Consider the following 16,782-nt stretch of genomic DNA (forward strand, 5'->3'; position numbering starts at 1 on the left):
CTATTAAACCATGAAAAGAAAAACGAATTCAGGGCACAGTTCAACTCCTGTACAATTAGTAGCTCTGAGAGAAGCTAAATCCTAGACCTTTCCATTCAAGGGCTTCTTGGTCATCATTTTGGAGAAGAGTGCGGAGCATAATTTGACCAGGGCAATGAATGAGACTTATTGATAGCTTTTGGTTGGCAATATAAGCACTCGCTCCTTGTTTCCTGGAAGAGTTGAGCTTTTGCTAGCAATAAATGGCAATGCTTGAAAAATCGTTTTTGATACAGTGTGTTTCTGCTATATATTTTATAGCTATGTGTTGCATTGGGGCATGGGGGGAGGAATTCCTTTTTGTTTGAGAGGTTTCTGACAGCTGCGTGAGAAATTTGGACTGGTCTTTGGGAACTGTTGATCCAGTAGATCCCATCTGCAGCCTGTTCATTAGTGTCTGAGTTGGTCTTCGTGAAGTTCGTATGATTGAAATTATGGTATACAGTGATATATACAGAAAGACACGTTCACCTCCTAGGACTGTCTTCTAGAAACAATGAGAAAGTCTTCCTAACTATTACTTTTGCAGCAGATTAGGTTACAGAAAGAAAAAAAGCACCGGTATGTAATTTTTATTGATGTGCACTTCAATTTTAAATTAATAGTACTGGACTTTCAAAATAGGAAAAAGCATTCTCTGATACACCATCTAATCAAACTTCACCTCATTCCTTCTTAGAGACTTTTTTTTATGCTTTCTTGTTTGGAAAACAGTTTGTTTAGATAGGTTAGAAGAGGGAAACAGTAGCAATTAAAACTTTGAAATGTGGGATTTATATAATCATAATCAGAATCTCTCATTGTTACTGGTCCATGCAGTCTTTACTGACTCTCAAACCTGTACACCATTTAACTGAACTATGTATTGGTGAAACTCAAACATGGCAATGCAAAGCATAACACGTTATTTTGCCGATGTAAAGCATAGAAAGAATATAGCGACAAATGGCAGAAGATGTGCTGTGCTATGAAATATTAGGGGTGATCAGTCTTGCAGTGTATGTTTTCCACAAAGCAATTTTAGCACTTTTCTGTCACTGGCATTTTCAAGGAAAAAAATGAGCAGGTCAAAATTCACCAAAAAATAAAACAAATTACAAACAAAACTATTTAACAGATAGTAAAGTACCAGTCTCTGAGTATATTTAAGCACCTGCCTTTCTTAGTTCTTTTGTTAGCAGCTGACTTTTGCGTAGCCTTGTAATATGCCTGAGAGAGGGAATTTAACCCCATTTGGAGCATTGACTTAAATTGTTTCAGTGACTTTTACAGGAAGCCATGGCATTATTAAAAGATAGCCTGTGTTCCCACAAGCATTCTTCTCTTTCATACCACTTCATTTACCTGTCACTCTTGGAAGTAATGACCAAAGCCTGTTCATAAAATCTGCATCCAAAGTTAGGTTTTCAAGTGCTATCCTTCCCCATATGTGGGGAACAGTAAGTGGAATAAAGATACCAACTCTGGTTTATTTAAGTTTTCTCTATACCTAAGATTCCTGTTACATTGCATGGCACTATTGGCTTCTATCTGCTGACTGTAGGATGTTTGGGAAAGGACATTTTCATGAAATCTATAGTGTTCCTGGTTGAAATTGTCTGCTGCCGTACTTTCTTACAAAGAATGGGGATCCTGGACAAAAGTAAATAAATGTCACTCCTAGATGCTTCAAGTGTAAGTGGACTGTACTTTGTTGCAGCACTGACTCACCTGCAATCTTTTCTTTTCCTTTCCTTTCTCTATACTTGCTGCATGCTGCATGCCACTCAGAGTGAAGATGAAGAAACGGATTACGATATGAATGACTCAGATTAAGTGTAAATGTCATGGTGAGCACTAGCTGCCCTAGGATTTTACCCAGATGCTTTTCTGCCCCATCCAATTCCTGCCCCCACTAGTGCTGTCCTTTGGCTAGTCCTGGTGGTGTATTTGTTTGTGGTTATAGTTGTGGCATGGTTAGCAAAAACAGAATACATGTTCTGGATGTTGCTTCTTTGACAGAGTAATCAATGTTGCTGTTATCAGCTGTACTATGATCCATACCTTTAAAGTTATGCTGAGAAGAAAAGTGCTTCATATAGGTTCTAGGGGGAAATACTATAGGATCAAAATTGGTTTTGATTTATATTTTCCTTGCACCACCTTTTCTGTCAATTACTTTTTATGTGTAGGGGTGTCTCATACAAACTTGGAGTATAAATTTTCAGCAAATGTCTGATGTGGCAATAAATTAACAAACTTAACTGAAGTGCAGTGTAGTCAACAGATCTGATAATTTTGAAATTAATAATTTTTTATTCAAGACCTGGCAAATACAGGCACATGATGTAATCTTAGTGCTACAGTTGTCTTTATCACAGGAAACAACTCTCTCCACAGAAGGGTCAGGTCCTTTCTACTGCAGTTTGACATCTTACTGAAGATCAAGGTACTTTACAGGTCACATCAGGAATCTGTATATATCAAAGATGCTTGCAATTGCATGAGATTGAGCTCCAGCTTCTCATCTACACAGCTGAATATTTTAGCTGTAAAGCAGCCTTATACTTCTCTGTGAAGTGTTGCTTCCACACAGCTGAAGAAGATACATTACAGCTGGTTGAAACTAGGTAATCTTTAAGGTCCCTTCCAACACAAACCATTCTATTATCCTATGATTATTATCTTTCCTGATGCTAACAGAAACTACTGCTGAGGTAGAATGAGGTCTTTTGCTAAGCCTTCTGGAATGGTTGCAAGGAATGGATCAAATCTGAAGCTTTACTGAAAAAAGTAAATTGATCCTTTGATGGAATTGAATGCAAGCTTTCTCAGCTGCCTGAGAGACAGAAAGTCTCTTAAGATGTTATTCTGTCTGCAGCAGATTTATTCTGAGTGGAAGGAACTATCACACTTGGGCCCTTAGGATCAGAGAGTTTATTCAACATTGCTGAGAGTTTTTAAGTCAACTTTGGATCTGCTGCATCTGGATGAAAAACAACAGAAGCATGGAAAGCAGGAAAATTCTGAAGACAACAGATCTAAAGTATAAGTTCAGAGGAGCGTTATCTATGAAGGTCTCTGTTTAGCTAATAGCGTGTTTTCACATGAAATCTTCTTCAGTGCCTGGTTCTGCTCAAGATATATTCCACAATCCTAGCCACTGGCAGTTTAAGAAAAGACCTGGCCTAACTGTTTTCAAATTTTAGTTACCTCTGTTAGTGTTGAGACATCTTCTCTCAGCATTTTTGCACAGGAAGTGACTAAAATTTTCAGGAAGTCTCATTAAAGTTTTATTTTCATGAAAAAAGGAGGAGTTTCGGATTGCAGAATAGAATCGGTCATTCTTTCAGTAATTAGTAATTCCAATTTTGATAGAATTCCTGATAATTGAAATTCAATATTCTCTTTTCCTCTTTGGACAAAGTCACTGTTCATGGCTATAGAAGATCCTCTTTCACCCAATTTCTAAACAGAGGTGGATGGAACACTTCCCTTGAGAGCTTGCTGATGAGAAGTCATTTCCTCTTTAGTAAAGTTAGGGGTTGCAGAAAAAGTACCAAGTAAAATGTGTTGTTATATTGCCTGAGCTGATGGAATTTTCTATTTTATGTTGGATTTACTGGCTCAGCAGTGTGCCAAGTTCAACATCTAGATCAGGCTTAGCTTGTCTTATTTGTATGTGCTCTTGAAGTTACAGAAAGTAATTCTAACTCTGTTAATCTTAAAAGCATTTTTTTATCTTTTAGGAAAGAATAAACTCAAATGTTGCATTTCAGATGGGAAACATTCACAAAATTCATTGATCCAGTAATATTTTCTAACTCCACAGGTGCTTGTTTCAGCCATGTTTTTGCCTCTCTTGGCACTTACTTGCTACTTTTGATGGGTTAGACTGTTATCCACTATGTGGACTTCTGCCCCAATACCTTATTCTCAGCAGTGACCGACTCCAAATACTTGAGGAAAGAGATTAAGCGTGAAGCATTTATCAGAATAACTCGTGATGTATTTCCCCAGCTTCTGGTAAGGAGCAGGTTAGAAATTTTGGCTTCAAACCTGCATCCAGATCATTACATCAAATAGGTATCATTGGCACTATATTCTGTAAGTTTGTCTAATCCCTTTTGAATGTATTAGTACTAGCTACTGAGCAATTTTCAAGGCCTGTCTTTTCCGTGCAGAATGCAACTGTATCTTTCCGACATCTTAATATGAAAAGTTTTTTGCTTAGTACACATAGTAGATTCCTCCTCATGAAATATGCAGTGTTTGCATTTAAAATATACCTTAAAACACATTATAGCCCATCAGAGATATCCTGTATTTTGGAAATTTATCAAAGTACCTGCAATGTCACTTCATTTCCTAACTTGTAAATAATAGTAAGTCTGACTTTGAAATGAAACAGAACTTTGTAACCACAAAGTGAGATCCAGGTACTGCAGGCATTTCAGGGAGCAAGTGATAAAGTGGATTTTTTTTAAGTTAACTCTGAACTGTCCTTGAGAGCATACAAATGGTGGAGTCTTTATGAACTCCAGTCCTTAAAAAATTCCATGGCATTGTGCAAAGCAGGTGAGACCCTACTTGACTATAGCCACTGTGAATGACGTATTAGGCTTAATGACTGATAAGAGGCTGATATGGTAAATTATCAACATTTTAACAATATTAAAAAGAAACCAAACACCTAGACTTTTTCATTTAAAACCAAACATGAAACTGGCATGCTCTGTTAATTTTTGGTGTGACAATTTTTACCCGACAGGCACAAAGATCGTGCGTGCTGTCAAATTCTGTGAATCCTCTGGGGGTAGAATGTGCTACGGAGTGCTACTAGCATGAGGTGTTTGTCATAATATGAGATTAAATTGAAATCGTCATAGAAAGAAATTCTGCATTGAAGACAGCTATGCCATTTCCCAGGGACTGTGCCTTTGCTTTCTGCCAGGTTTTGAAGAGCTCTTATCAGTACTTGGAAAACAACCAGAAAGTAAAAGAAAATGAATTATTGTTAGAGATAATTTTACTTGCCGATAAAGTACTTGTGCTAAGTACATTTGAAGCTTTGCTTAGTCTTTTTTTTGGCCATGGTCATCACTGGTTCTACTGTTTGCTTGCAGGCTTCCCTATGGGTACACTAAAGCAGCTTCAGAGCTGATGTCATTACTGCTGATTGCAGTATTCAGGTTAGAGTAGCAATGTGAGAAACATGGTGGCCTGGACAGTCAATCCTAAGACATGGATCCTTTCTTCACTGGAGGTGCTGAAGAAAGTTGAAAAGGGGAAAATAAAAAATCAAAATGAAAATAGAATACATAGTCTTCGTGTTATAGGATGCTATATACAAGGTTTCCTAGGTTCTTCAGGGGCAGATATTTTGGTTTCATTAGACTTCATTCCCTATATTTAATATACACCTTTTAAAATGTATATTAAACAAGTCAACTGCCTTTAGGGGAAAACCAAATCATTTTATTCACTGTAATGGGAATCTCAGTTCCTTGGTAACAGTGGGAGAAGCAAATTCCTTTAGACAGAATTTTCGAGAAATACATTCCTTCTCATGAAGTCAAAGGCTGCAACGCCTCTCAGCTGCCTGGCTTGGGTGATTCAAAGGATAATGATGGACAGGGTAGTGCATGAAAAGTACAATGTGCTATGTCTTGTCTCTGCAGAAACAATTTTTCTGTGGACTGGGAGGGATGCTTAACAAACTTGTGAGATCTTCCATGAACAAATAATATTAATGTAAAATTATTTTAAAACTGTTGTCAAAGTAGGATTTACTGTCCTATAGGTGGTGAGTCCAACTGATGAGCTTTGTATATCCGAACTCCACTGTACAAAACTATTTACTAAAACTTTTTACTATAAAGAAATCTTGTTGGCTGAATTTAGTTCATGCTAAAGATCAAGTCTGGACATCTATTTCAAATGTCAGTTTAGTTCTTGTCAACTCATACTCTTCGTCTTTGAAAGCTGAATGCATCATCTCACTCAGTATGACATTTGTGCACATTTTAGGTTGCTAACTCATGTTGTCAAGGGATACAATTGCAGCTGAAATTTGAGAGAGTTAAGGACATTTACTGCAATAGGAAAAAATTAAGATTAAATCCTAAGTTTTAAAATGTATCTGGTTCATTTACTATATGGGACCTAAGTATCTTTAGAACAAGGATGAAATAAAATGGCTTACTTCTTAGGTCTTCCAGCCCTTAAGCTTTGGTTATATTAATCAGACTCAGTTACTAGCAGTGATGTACATTAGTTTTCATGATGTTTGATAGTAAAACATTGTATGTATTAATCTTTCTTTTTCAATCTTAAAGCACAAGCTTCAAGAATGTCCTTGAACCAGCTTCTTTAAAAATTATCAGTTTTTTTGAAATAGTCATTATGTTGTTCTTTGTCCTCCATTCCTTAAGAATGACATTGATAGAATTTTCATTTATGAAATTGTTGGTCTCTTTCAGATTTTGCAAGAACGAGGTTCCAGGATGTGAAGACAGTATTGAACAGTGAAGATTTTTTCTCTTTTATTCCAAGATGCAGTGAATTGTCACATTGAAGAGGCTTGGCTGCAAAAGAAAAAATCTGATTTAGACAATTTTCTGTTGATCTGGGTTTCAACCATTTTTGCCTATAAGCTGGTGTCAACTGGCTGAAAGCGTTGCAAGATTACTTAATGGGAATAGATGGTGTGGGAGTGTGTTTTAAGTTTTGGTTGTAGTGCATGGTTATATTGTCTTATGGGCTGGCTGACACTGGCCATTTGAAAAGAAATGACCATGCACTTATATTTTCCTCTGAGACATGTAGCACTTAATGCTTGGTGCTGGATGACCCAATGTTGATCAGTTTGCAGAGATTTTCCTACTAATCATTGTAAACATTTAAAGGACAATGCAATTGGTGCTACACACACGTTACAGCCCACAAATGCAAATATTTGGGCCTACATTGTTTTGGAATCAGTGACAGCCCTAGTTGACTGTCTTCTACTGCACATTCCTTATGGCTCTGTGACATTCTGTTTCATAAGAACAGCCTAGGAGATCAACTGAAACTAGCATGTAAAAAGTTACACAACAGACAAAAGGTTTCTGTAAAGGAAGGTTGTATATATTGACTGTGGGTTTATGGCATATGTTAATACCCAAAGGGAAGACTAAACTCTGAGAAAATGGCCTTCATCTGAGTAATTCTTGATGTTCTTTCTGTCAAATCAGTCTCCTCCTGCAAAAGTTATGCTCCAGTCTTAGCCAGATGTTTGGAAGGGGAATCAAAATTCACTTAAAATGAACAACTGAACTTTCTTTCTTTTGAGATATTTGTATTCAAATGTGTTTGTACTTTTAAAAATTCCTGTAAGTGTTGACCTCTATGAATTACAGTAGACATTTTTCAAGAGCTGGAAGTTTTACAGAAATATGGTTGGTTAGTCCTAGATCCCTATCTCTGTGGCTGGGATTAAAATCAACCTAGAGCGTGAAGACAAGCTCATGCAATCGAAATACTTAATTACTTCATACATTCAAGATACCTGTAATCAATCTTTCTATACTGTTTCAACTATGCAGTTAAAGAACACCGTTTGAATACATCTGGTGCAGCTTTATTAGTTTGTCCTTGATGAAGGCTAATACGCAAGACTGGAGCTTTTTAATACACTATGTTTTGAGCAAAATCTTTCGCACATCTTTAAAACACTTAATGATATTGACGGTATAAAACTCAGCTTCATTGACTTACATAGCTGAAAGCAGTGGAAGGGAGTTTCAAAAAGCTGTAAGATTGTTTTGAATTCTACAGACATTTGTTTTCATTCTCAGTAACATCAGAATTTATGCATATACTCTAGGTAATCCTTTACACAAAAGCCCGATCGTCGAACACCCAGGGTCTACCTTTATTTATTTTTTTCCAAAAAATAATAATAATAATAAATAAAAAAAAAAGATTATACATTGATAAAAGTTTGGCAGGAACAATTTGTAAAAACCATTTCTACTAAGCTGGTTAAACAGTGGGCTAAATGTTTTGTCCATGCAACTAATGCTTGAAAGGGTTTGTAATGCATTTTGCCACTTGGATGTGGTCTGCACTGGAAGCTGCTGGCCCCTCCAAAACAACACAAAATGTTTGTCTTTTTTTAAAATGTTAAAACTGAATTGAATTTACTAAAAATGTAATTGTGTAGGGAGCAATGTTTATACTTTTATACTTTTTTAGGCACCCATATTTTATCCGCTTAAATTTAACACCCAAGTTTCCCCTAAATAATAACAGATTATCTTATGTATCTGAAAATAAGCATAGCTATTGTCTGTGTTAAGTACATATTAAAACATTTCCTCTGCTGCAGTAGTCACTGTGTTTTTAAACAGCATGACTCCACCATATTTCCTGAGCTCTCTAGCTCGTGGAATTGCAGCCAACTAGGTTTCTTGTTTTCTTGATGTGCTTTACAGAGTAACGCAGCATTGGCCTAACTGGATTCTAAAGCCCAAAATATCTGTGTAATGATCCTTCTGAATCTGTATTTCTGTTGTTTCTCTTATTTAACTCCTCCCAAAATGAGCGTTTTGTTTCATGAACTGAAATTTTCAAGAATGGCAGCAGTAAAGCATAAGTAACAAACTGAGCAAAACCAGAACAAATTTAGAGTATGTAAAAGGGTGGTTTTTTTCTAAGTATGTTTTTTTCACTGGAGTTTTTTTCAGTTTAAAAACATGCTTTTATGGTGAGATTACCTGCTATCGAGTTTACATTGTATCCATGTTGTAGCAAATTTGGGGGAAATGGGTGGTTAATCATTCTGCACTTTGTTTCCAATACCTCACACAGATTTTAAAACAAAACAAAACAAAAAAAGAACTTTAATAGGTACCTTGTAAATTATTTTATATATGCTATTGTTTGAGACCACTTAACTACCTACTTTTCCGTTCTTGCTATTGTCATTGTTGCTTTAATTTTTGTGAACATCTGAGGCTTTGAGATAGTTGGAAGTGCAATTATATGCCTTTTTCGAGGCATTAAGAATCATTCCCTCAAAAAGTTTGGTTTCTTTTTATTTGACTCTTGTAACGTCAAATAAAGTTAGCTATAGTAACAAGGTAGTTGTATTAGAGTCCAATCTACATCAAGTTTTGGAAACATTGCTTCATATGTTAACATCTTGCAGGTTGAGGTAATGTACTGATGTAGTTTAAACTGGAGTCCTTTGTCTGTGTCTTTGCTGTCATTTGGGAACTATTTACCTCAAGCGACCTGCCTATGATGATGTAAAAGTGATATGTACACTGTGGGGTCTGTAATTGAAAAGTTAAACTGCAAAAGCATGAGTTGAACTCTGGATTTTTACAGCTTATCTTTAAATCAAAACAGTACTCCAGGCTAGAATTTATAGAATCATTTCTATGATTCTATGAATTTAGGATCCTGAGCATAAAAAGATTACAGCAGAAGAAAATAATGCAGGAAGGGAGAGGTACCAAAATAAACAGTCAATCAAGGTAAGCTCTCATGAAAAAAATAAAATTCTACGGAAGGTTTAGCTTTCTACACCTTCACTATATGCATATTCAGTGAAGTAGTTTGGCATGTTGACCATGGAAAACGAGGTTACTTTAGTAGATCATTAGAGGATTTCTTAAATGTCTGTCATTTCTTAAATGACAGACTTCTTGCAAAACTTGTGTAAAAACTGAAAAGTTCAAACTTACTGTAGCCATTTCTTTCTTAAAGTTAGGAGACGGATTGTTTGGACTTAATTTAGACAAAAGTTGTTTTTCTTTTTTTCTATGGGAGACAACTGATTTCTATGTGAAGTGCTTTTGGATTTCAGAAGGTGGCAAATCAAGAGTTTATATGCAATGAAGAAGCCATTCTGAAGCTGCTAAGATGTGAATGTCACCTGGTTCATAACTGTTCAAAGGTATAGTCTGACTCAGCTCCCACAGTAAATGAAAAATAGCTTTTTTAATGAAAGATACAAGGTTACCTGGAATTTTCTCCTACTTATTATGGAGTTATTAAGGAGTCTGGGTAATTGCAGTTTATCTGTTAGTAACTTAATTGTGTGTCGCAGGCTTGATTGTATTTAGAAGCTTATATTGATTGTCTACTGAACTTTCAGTTCTCAGAATCATATACTCAGAACATTTGAAAAAATGTTTTTTTTCAAATTTAGCTAGGTATCTTGTAATGATACCAGTTCCTTTCATCTTTCACCTTAGCTTTAGTAAAAGATATTCGTGAAAAAAATTGAGCTCAAGATTCCATCTAATTTTTTGTCTTCAGATTTTCTTCAGACAGTAGCTGTGTAGCTCCATTTCTAGCAATGTTTATGAACAGTCATGATTGATTAGGAATGGTATTATTTCCTGAAGATACCAGAATTGAATCAATCTCCTCCTTCTCTGAGAGAGTTTTTTTCAGGAGAAAAATGTAAATTTCTAGCAGATTAAACAAAAGAATATGCAATTGTAGGCCTGTGTAGGGAACCAGTGTGTTGAGTGGGATGATGGTATTTTCAGAGTTCAGAATTGTCAGAACAGAACACTGCATTCTCTGAACATCTGTTGAGGTTGTTGGAAGTTGTTGATCTCTTTTTGAGCAGTATCACCAACAAATTAACACACATATTAATAACAAATTACCATTTTATTGGTATTATAAAAATGAACTTACAATGCAAAAATGCAAAAATGTGTGAATGAATGCAATTATATAGAAAATGGATTATAATGTGTACTGTCCAATCATTCAGGTATACTGGAGTACATTCCTCAAAAAGTAATGAGAGAACAGCGAAATACTGGGCTTTTCATGGAGATCAAAGTAAAGTGAAAAAAATAGTCTGAAGATGAAGTGTGGCATTTTGTTCACTTAAAATGTGATAAAATCAGAAAGTGTCGTTCTCCTATTTTATTCTCTCTTTCCACATCAAAAATCTCTTTCAAGTTTTTCAAATTAACTTCTTCAATCAGCCATGAAAGGTGGGGCCCTTGAAAAAGACACGGGATTTTGCTTTGCCTTTAACAGTACCTGCTAGCTCAGGACAGTGAAGTGTCTTCTAACACAGCCATTTTGAAATATATAGTCTGAGGATGCTGTCTGTTTGCTTCATTATAGTTTATACTGTAGTTATTTCTAGCTTTAAGTACGATCTCAGGAAATTACCTGGGTTTGCATGTAGGATTATTGAATCTTAAAATAGCAAAAATATTCCATTAAAAAAATGCGGACACCTGTCTGAACTCAGTGTATTACAACTTCTCTTTCTTTTGGTTCACAACAAGCGGTAGCTGTCTTTAAAGGCTTCTTACTAAACTGAAGCTTTAAAGGGCTAAATAGATCTTCTTTTATTGCTCAGTTTGCCTAAGTGAAGGAGCTCTTTTCAGTGCAGAAATGTTAAGGGCTAAAATACTTTCCAGGGTTAATTTGAGGTTCCAGGAAAAAAAAACTTCTAAAAGGCAGATAGGTTTTTTTTCTTCTAACGGATGCTACAATCATTTTTAGAAACTGCAGATATAACCAATTGCAGATAAGTGTGTTCCTATCTTGCTTGAAATTTCAATATGCAACTTGGTAAGGAGTACAGCAGAGAAGACAGCACATTTGCCCACCACTTCGTTATTGCCTATGTTGAAATTTAACAACTTTTGTGAATAGAACTGGCAATAGAGAGGCTTTGAGGAAAATTCTATGACAGGAAATTCTTGCTGAATATTTCATTACAACTTAGCAGTCCTTTACTTTTGCAAAGTCTACCAAGGCATAAACTTCTGGAATTTTCAGTTTATAAAATACCGCTGCATATATATATATATAGCCTTCTGGGTTCTTCCTAGATGTTGTGTGTTAATAACTATTATAATCAGAGAAAATTACTTGAAGTTATTTTGATCCCTTCGGGGTGGCTGTGGCAGGAGAAAGTTCTGTAGGAGTATTCTCCTTGCTGTAGAAAGCTGAGCCTAAGTTTTGACCCACCGGGAAATTGAGACTTCCAGGCCTCGTCATATGAAATGTAAGAGCTGATACATCTATGTACCTGATTCTTGCTCCTTTTGAAGATTTTCCAAAAGTGTATGCACAGTTTTACTGAAACTTAAATTGGCCGATGTATGCTTGCTAGGATGAAGCAAGTGCCAAGATGTTGTGTAAAAAAAAAAAAAAAAAAAAAAAAAAAAAAGGTTGCCAAGCTGTCTTCTTCGGACCAAGATCACCAAACTGAACAAGTATCAAATGGCAACTATTTCTACTCGCTTTTGTACTGAGCCTCATCTGAGCCTGGCTATGATAAATCTGTAAATCTATTTCCTATAGACTGTCTCGGCCCACCTACCTAATTCATCAGGTTGTTTTGTTTTTGTTTGTTTGAAATTACTGGTCTCACAATTACTTGTGCATCAGCTGTGTGGCTATCCAAGTGGCCATACTTCCAACATGTTATTTCCTGGATAGTGGATTAGCAATAACACTTTATTTTGTGCCAATTCATTATCTCTGAAGTGTTCTTACTGCAGCAGAGTTTGACTTTTTGATTTGGTTTTAATGCTTTTGCATTAGCCAAAACTCTTAGCACAGACATGGACAAAAAATGAATCCAAGGAGTTTCCCTGGATAAAAAAATCTGCTAGGGCTTCCCAAAACATCTGAAGTTTCTTACAGTTAGCCATCATTTTTAAAACAAAGACACAATTAAAATGTGTGTGGGTATTTTTTTAACCTCCTTTTCATAACACTAGCATATTGTAAACTGCATGAAATAAAATTGTTTTTTCCCTTTTAAAGTCTGATGTCTTAAATCTTCCTTTTCTAAATCCATTAATGTTGACCGTAACACCATAACATCACTGATGTGTCTGGTTTAGTACTTCAGATATAAAATACAGTTTCATTGTGATTCAAAGCAGTAATACTTTTTCCTTTGTAAAGGAGATGCATCTTTTTCTGCTGCCTCAAAGACTTTACCACAAAAAAAGCCATGTTTATTTGTATATTTATCCACTGGGAAATTAAGGTATTTTCCTTAGGGTTTACTCTGACTGTCACTGATCATTGTAGTAGGAAATTGTCCCCTCTGCTGTGGATATATAACTACCACCACAAAAAAAAAAGTGTAAAAAAGTGTCAAGTTCTAACTGATCAGTTTGCAAACATTTGCTTTCACACAGCTCACAAATCAGCCTACCTAGCATCACAGATTTCTTGTAGAATCCAATTTTTAATATAAATACTTTTGTATGGAAAATTAATCAAATTGATGCTTTGTAGTAAGGCCAACATACAGTATAAAGTAAGAAATATAAGAAGTCACTTTGTCAGCTCTGAAGTCTTACAGAGGCTGTATAAATAAGAATGAGGCAAATTTCATCTTAATAGTTTTAATCGGTTTTAAATGTGAAGCATGTTCTAATCTTTCCTTTTATGTTGAGAAACTTTAGTGAAATGGTGTCATTTTACTAAAGTGATTTCCTGCATTTTAATTGTATTTGATTTTTACTAAAATAAATCCTAAGTACAAACTCTGGTAGGAATTAACTACTTAACATGATCATTATATATTTTTAGCAGGCTTTGTTATAAAAGTATTTGCACTTTACAATTAAGAACACTACTTTCAATCGAAATTCCTACTGTGCATATCTGTAGTTTCAAGGGTCTTCACAAATTAGCGAAAATGAGAGCGCAAAAGGGATAAGTGTGTACCAGATGCCAGTTAATAAGGGGGACACAAAGTAGATCTTTCACTTATACTTCACCTATGCCTTACGTGTCCAAGTAAGTCATTAACATCCAATTTGGATCCTTTATAATAACTGGAGTTTATTTGGCGCTAGCTTTCCTTTCAGTGGGAAGTTTCATTTCAGGAAGATGAAAATGGCCATGCAAATTCATCTTTTAGTGTGCTTAAGTCTTGCCTGGCAGTAATAAACACATAGTCCATATTTATGTGGCATTATCTGAGGCTGCAGCCTGTACAATTTTAAGAGATAAATCCTGTGAGTGGTGTGTTAACAGTCTCCTCTAAAAATCACTGCTTTTGGTAATGTCACTGGAATCCTCAAGGTCTGCAAAGAAAAGCGATTTCTTCCACCATCTCCATTCAGATCAGTAATGACAATCTTCAGTGCTGAGTTTTGAAGGATGCAAATTCGAGCAATGGGAAAGCTCTGGAAAGTGAACCTACTACAATACAGGAAATCTGCCAGCTACATCAAGGACCATGCTACCAAAGCTGCATTTTAAATCTTTGGCTTAGAAGCATCCATACTGCAAGTGATAGGATACTTGGAAAGGTAAAGGGAAGAGTACATGTTTGTCCTGGTTTTACTGTGGGTATTTGCTAATGGTGAAAGATTCCTTAACTAGAGTGATCTTTAGTCTGATTTGGTGTAGCCACTATTATGCTTGCATAGCCTTGCTGAAATCATCTATTCCAAACTTGTGCAAAGAAACCACCAAGACATTCCAAATGTATTTTCACCAAGTAACATGCAACTGAGATAGCATCCAATAACTGCTTAGCGAAGCAGCCTGCAACTAGACTTTTCATTAAGATCTTTGAGACTCGCCTGTTTCTCCAAATCATTTGTGACAATCAGAATGTATACACAGCTACTAGCTGTTCTCCATCTCTTCTCCAGCAGTTACTAGTTAAAAGGAATAAAGTAATTAAGGCAGTTGCTGGTATAGGCATCTATACATTAAGAAAAGAGAGAAAGCTGGGCAAGAGGTAGGGCCTATAGAAAGGCAGGTATACTATTTTGTATTCTTATGCTGTGTAATTGGCTAAAGCACAAATATGAACAAGAACCGTTCACTTCAAGATAACAGAATTACTGTTAAATAATTCATTAATGGCAAGAAGCCAAATGAGCATGATGAGAATGGGGCAAGTGATCCAAGGATCTGGTTTGCTTATATGAAGGTGCAATCATTATTTTGCATTTTTTAAACATTTCTGATATGTTGCTATTCGTATTTCTCACTGCAGTAGGGAGATGCTGAAATTGCCCGTGTGCATAAGAGGAACGCAAGCCTAAGGTGAGCCTTGAAAGGTGTATGCGGCCAGTGGAGGAGAATCCAAGGGCTGAAAAATCAGTTTAAACTCTTTCTCTACACCTGATAGATATGGGATTCCATGCTCAAATTCACACTCATCCTGGAATTGGGGGGTTGAGTGATGTATAGCTGTTGTTAATATGTCAACAGAAGCTTTGGAAGCAGTTCTTCCTTACTTTTTGTCTCTGCTGGCACTAACTTCTCTTAAAAACATTGCCTAGCTAACATTTGAGATTTAAAACAAAGATCTTACTATGTCAGGCAAAACCCCCTACTTTGACAGCTCAACGTGGGGTTTTTTTAAGACCAACCTAGAAAGGTGAAAACCAGAAACACTTTCTCTATTCCTTCTGTAGAGTCAAACATGAAATAAATGAGTGCATGAGCTTTTTAGGAAAAACAAAACAAAAAAAAGCCTGGAAGGGCTGTAACAGACTACTTGGCTTATCCTCTTGGTTAAACAAAGGAGTAAATATACTTTAAGCACGTATTTTAACCTACCTTTAAAACTCCAACTGATGAAGACTCCACACTCATCTTTCCATTAGGCAGTCTAGTGCCATAGTAACTTTGTCAGTAGCGTTTTCTTAACACCTGATCCCCATTTTTCTCACTGCAGTTTAAACTGATGACATCTTGTCCCCTACGTTATGGATATGAATAGTAGATTATTGCCTTACTCTCTGCTATAGCCTTTCATTTTCTCAAAGACAAGTTAAATCTCTACATGGCGTGCATGTCTGAAATGCTACAAAATGTCAAAAACAACAACAAACAAAATTTCAAGTGAGAATTTTAAAAGCCAAGCAGAACAAAGTATAAATAACTGTGTCCAGCAAGTTTATATTAATTCTGCCAGCTTCAGATGCCAGCTGCCGCTGAATCCCAGTCACCCAGGGCTACAAAGAGACAGGCTTCTTCCAACAGAAGTTTTAATATGTCTAAGACAAAATGCTCTTGCAGCTGCCTATTCACCAGCTGGGATGGTGGGCAACGAGGTTCCTAACCTCAGCACAGATTTTGAGGAGGACCAATTCAAATCTAAGAACTTATTCGCTGAACTATTTAATTCTAGTGTTCCCGAGAAGAGAAACCATTTTGATCCTAAAGTACGGCATGGGACGCGCGTAGCTCAACAAATGTTACCAAACGCAGACCGCTGCGAGGCATGGCTAAGAGGAGGTTTCAAGACAGAAGTTTCTTAAGCTTTATCAAAATTTAACAAAAAAGCCAGACAAAGAACGCGATTCTTACCTGACAAGCTACCAAAAATGAGTTCTTAGAAACAAACAAGCAAGGAAACCAAACCGCGCAGCACGAAGCGTGCTGCCCCTTAAAAGTCGGGTAAAGTAGATTTCGGGCAAACGCGACTCAAGGCTGCGCTAGCGGTCACGGTCACGGTCAGCGTCTGCGCTTCCCGGCGCCCTACGGGCCCAGGAGCCGCAGCAGCCGAGGGTCCGTCCCGGGGGCACGGCTGCCGGCAGCAGCGCGAGCGCGGCGCCGCAGCCCCTCGCCGGGCCCTGCCGCCCTGGTGGCGGCCCCGCCCACCGGCCGGACGCAGCCACGCCACGGTGCCAGCTCCGGCGGGCGGGCAGCTCCGCCCCGCCCCCGCTCCCCCCATAGGTTTCTTGGCCTGCCCATCACCGGGGCCGCTCCCCGATCCTCCAATCAGAGCCCCGG

At 37.0% G+C, this 16,782-nt stretch overlaps 1 protein-coding gene across 4 annotated transcripts in view; it reads left to right on the forward strand.

The window, feature by feature from the left end:
* The window catches only part of KCTD5 (potassium channel tetramerization domain containing 5), a 41,794-nt gene extending 25,270 nt beyond the window's left edge, over nt 1-16,524 (forward strand). Inside the window, exons 7-8 of one of the 4 annotated variants that reach the window (XR_005824655.1) lie at nt 6,501-6,605; nt 16,357-16,524. Coding sequence is in view for 3 of the 4 variants with exons in the window: in XM_040574945.1 (XP_040430879.1) it covers nt 1,810-1,854 (45 nt within the window). In the remaining variant the exon portion in view is untranslated. Of the gene's footprint in view, nt 1-1,809; nt 8,388-16,356 lie in introns of those variants that run through there. The other 3 variants (XM_040574945.1, XM_040574946.1, XM_040574944.1) reach the window with 3 other exon arrangements.
* Nucleotides 16,525-16,782: the final 258 nt, after the last annotated feature.

Source organism: Cygnus olor, chromosome 15 (genome assembly GCF_009769625.2).
Source record: "Cygnus olor isolate bCygOlo1 chromosome 15, bCygOlo1.pri.v2, whole genome shotgun sequence".
In the NCBI taxonomy this organism is placed as follows: domain Eukaryota; kingdom Metazoa; phylum Chordata; class Aves; order Anseriformes; family Anatidae; genus Cygnus; species Cygnus olor.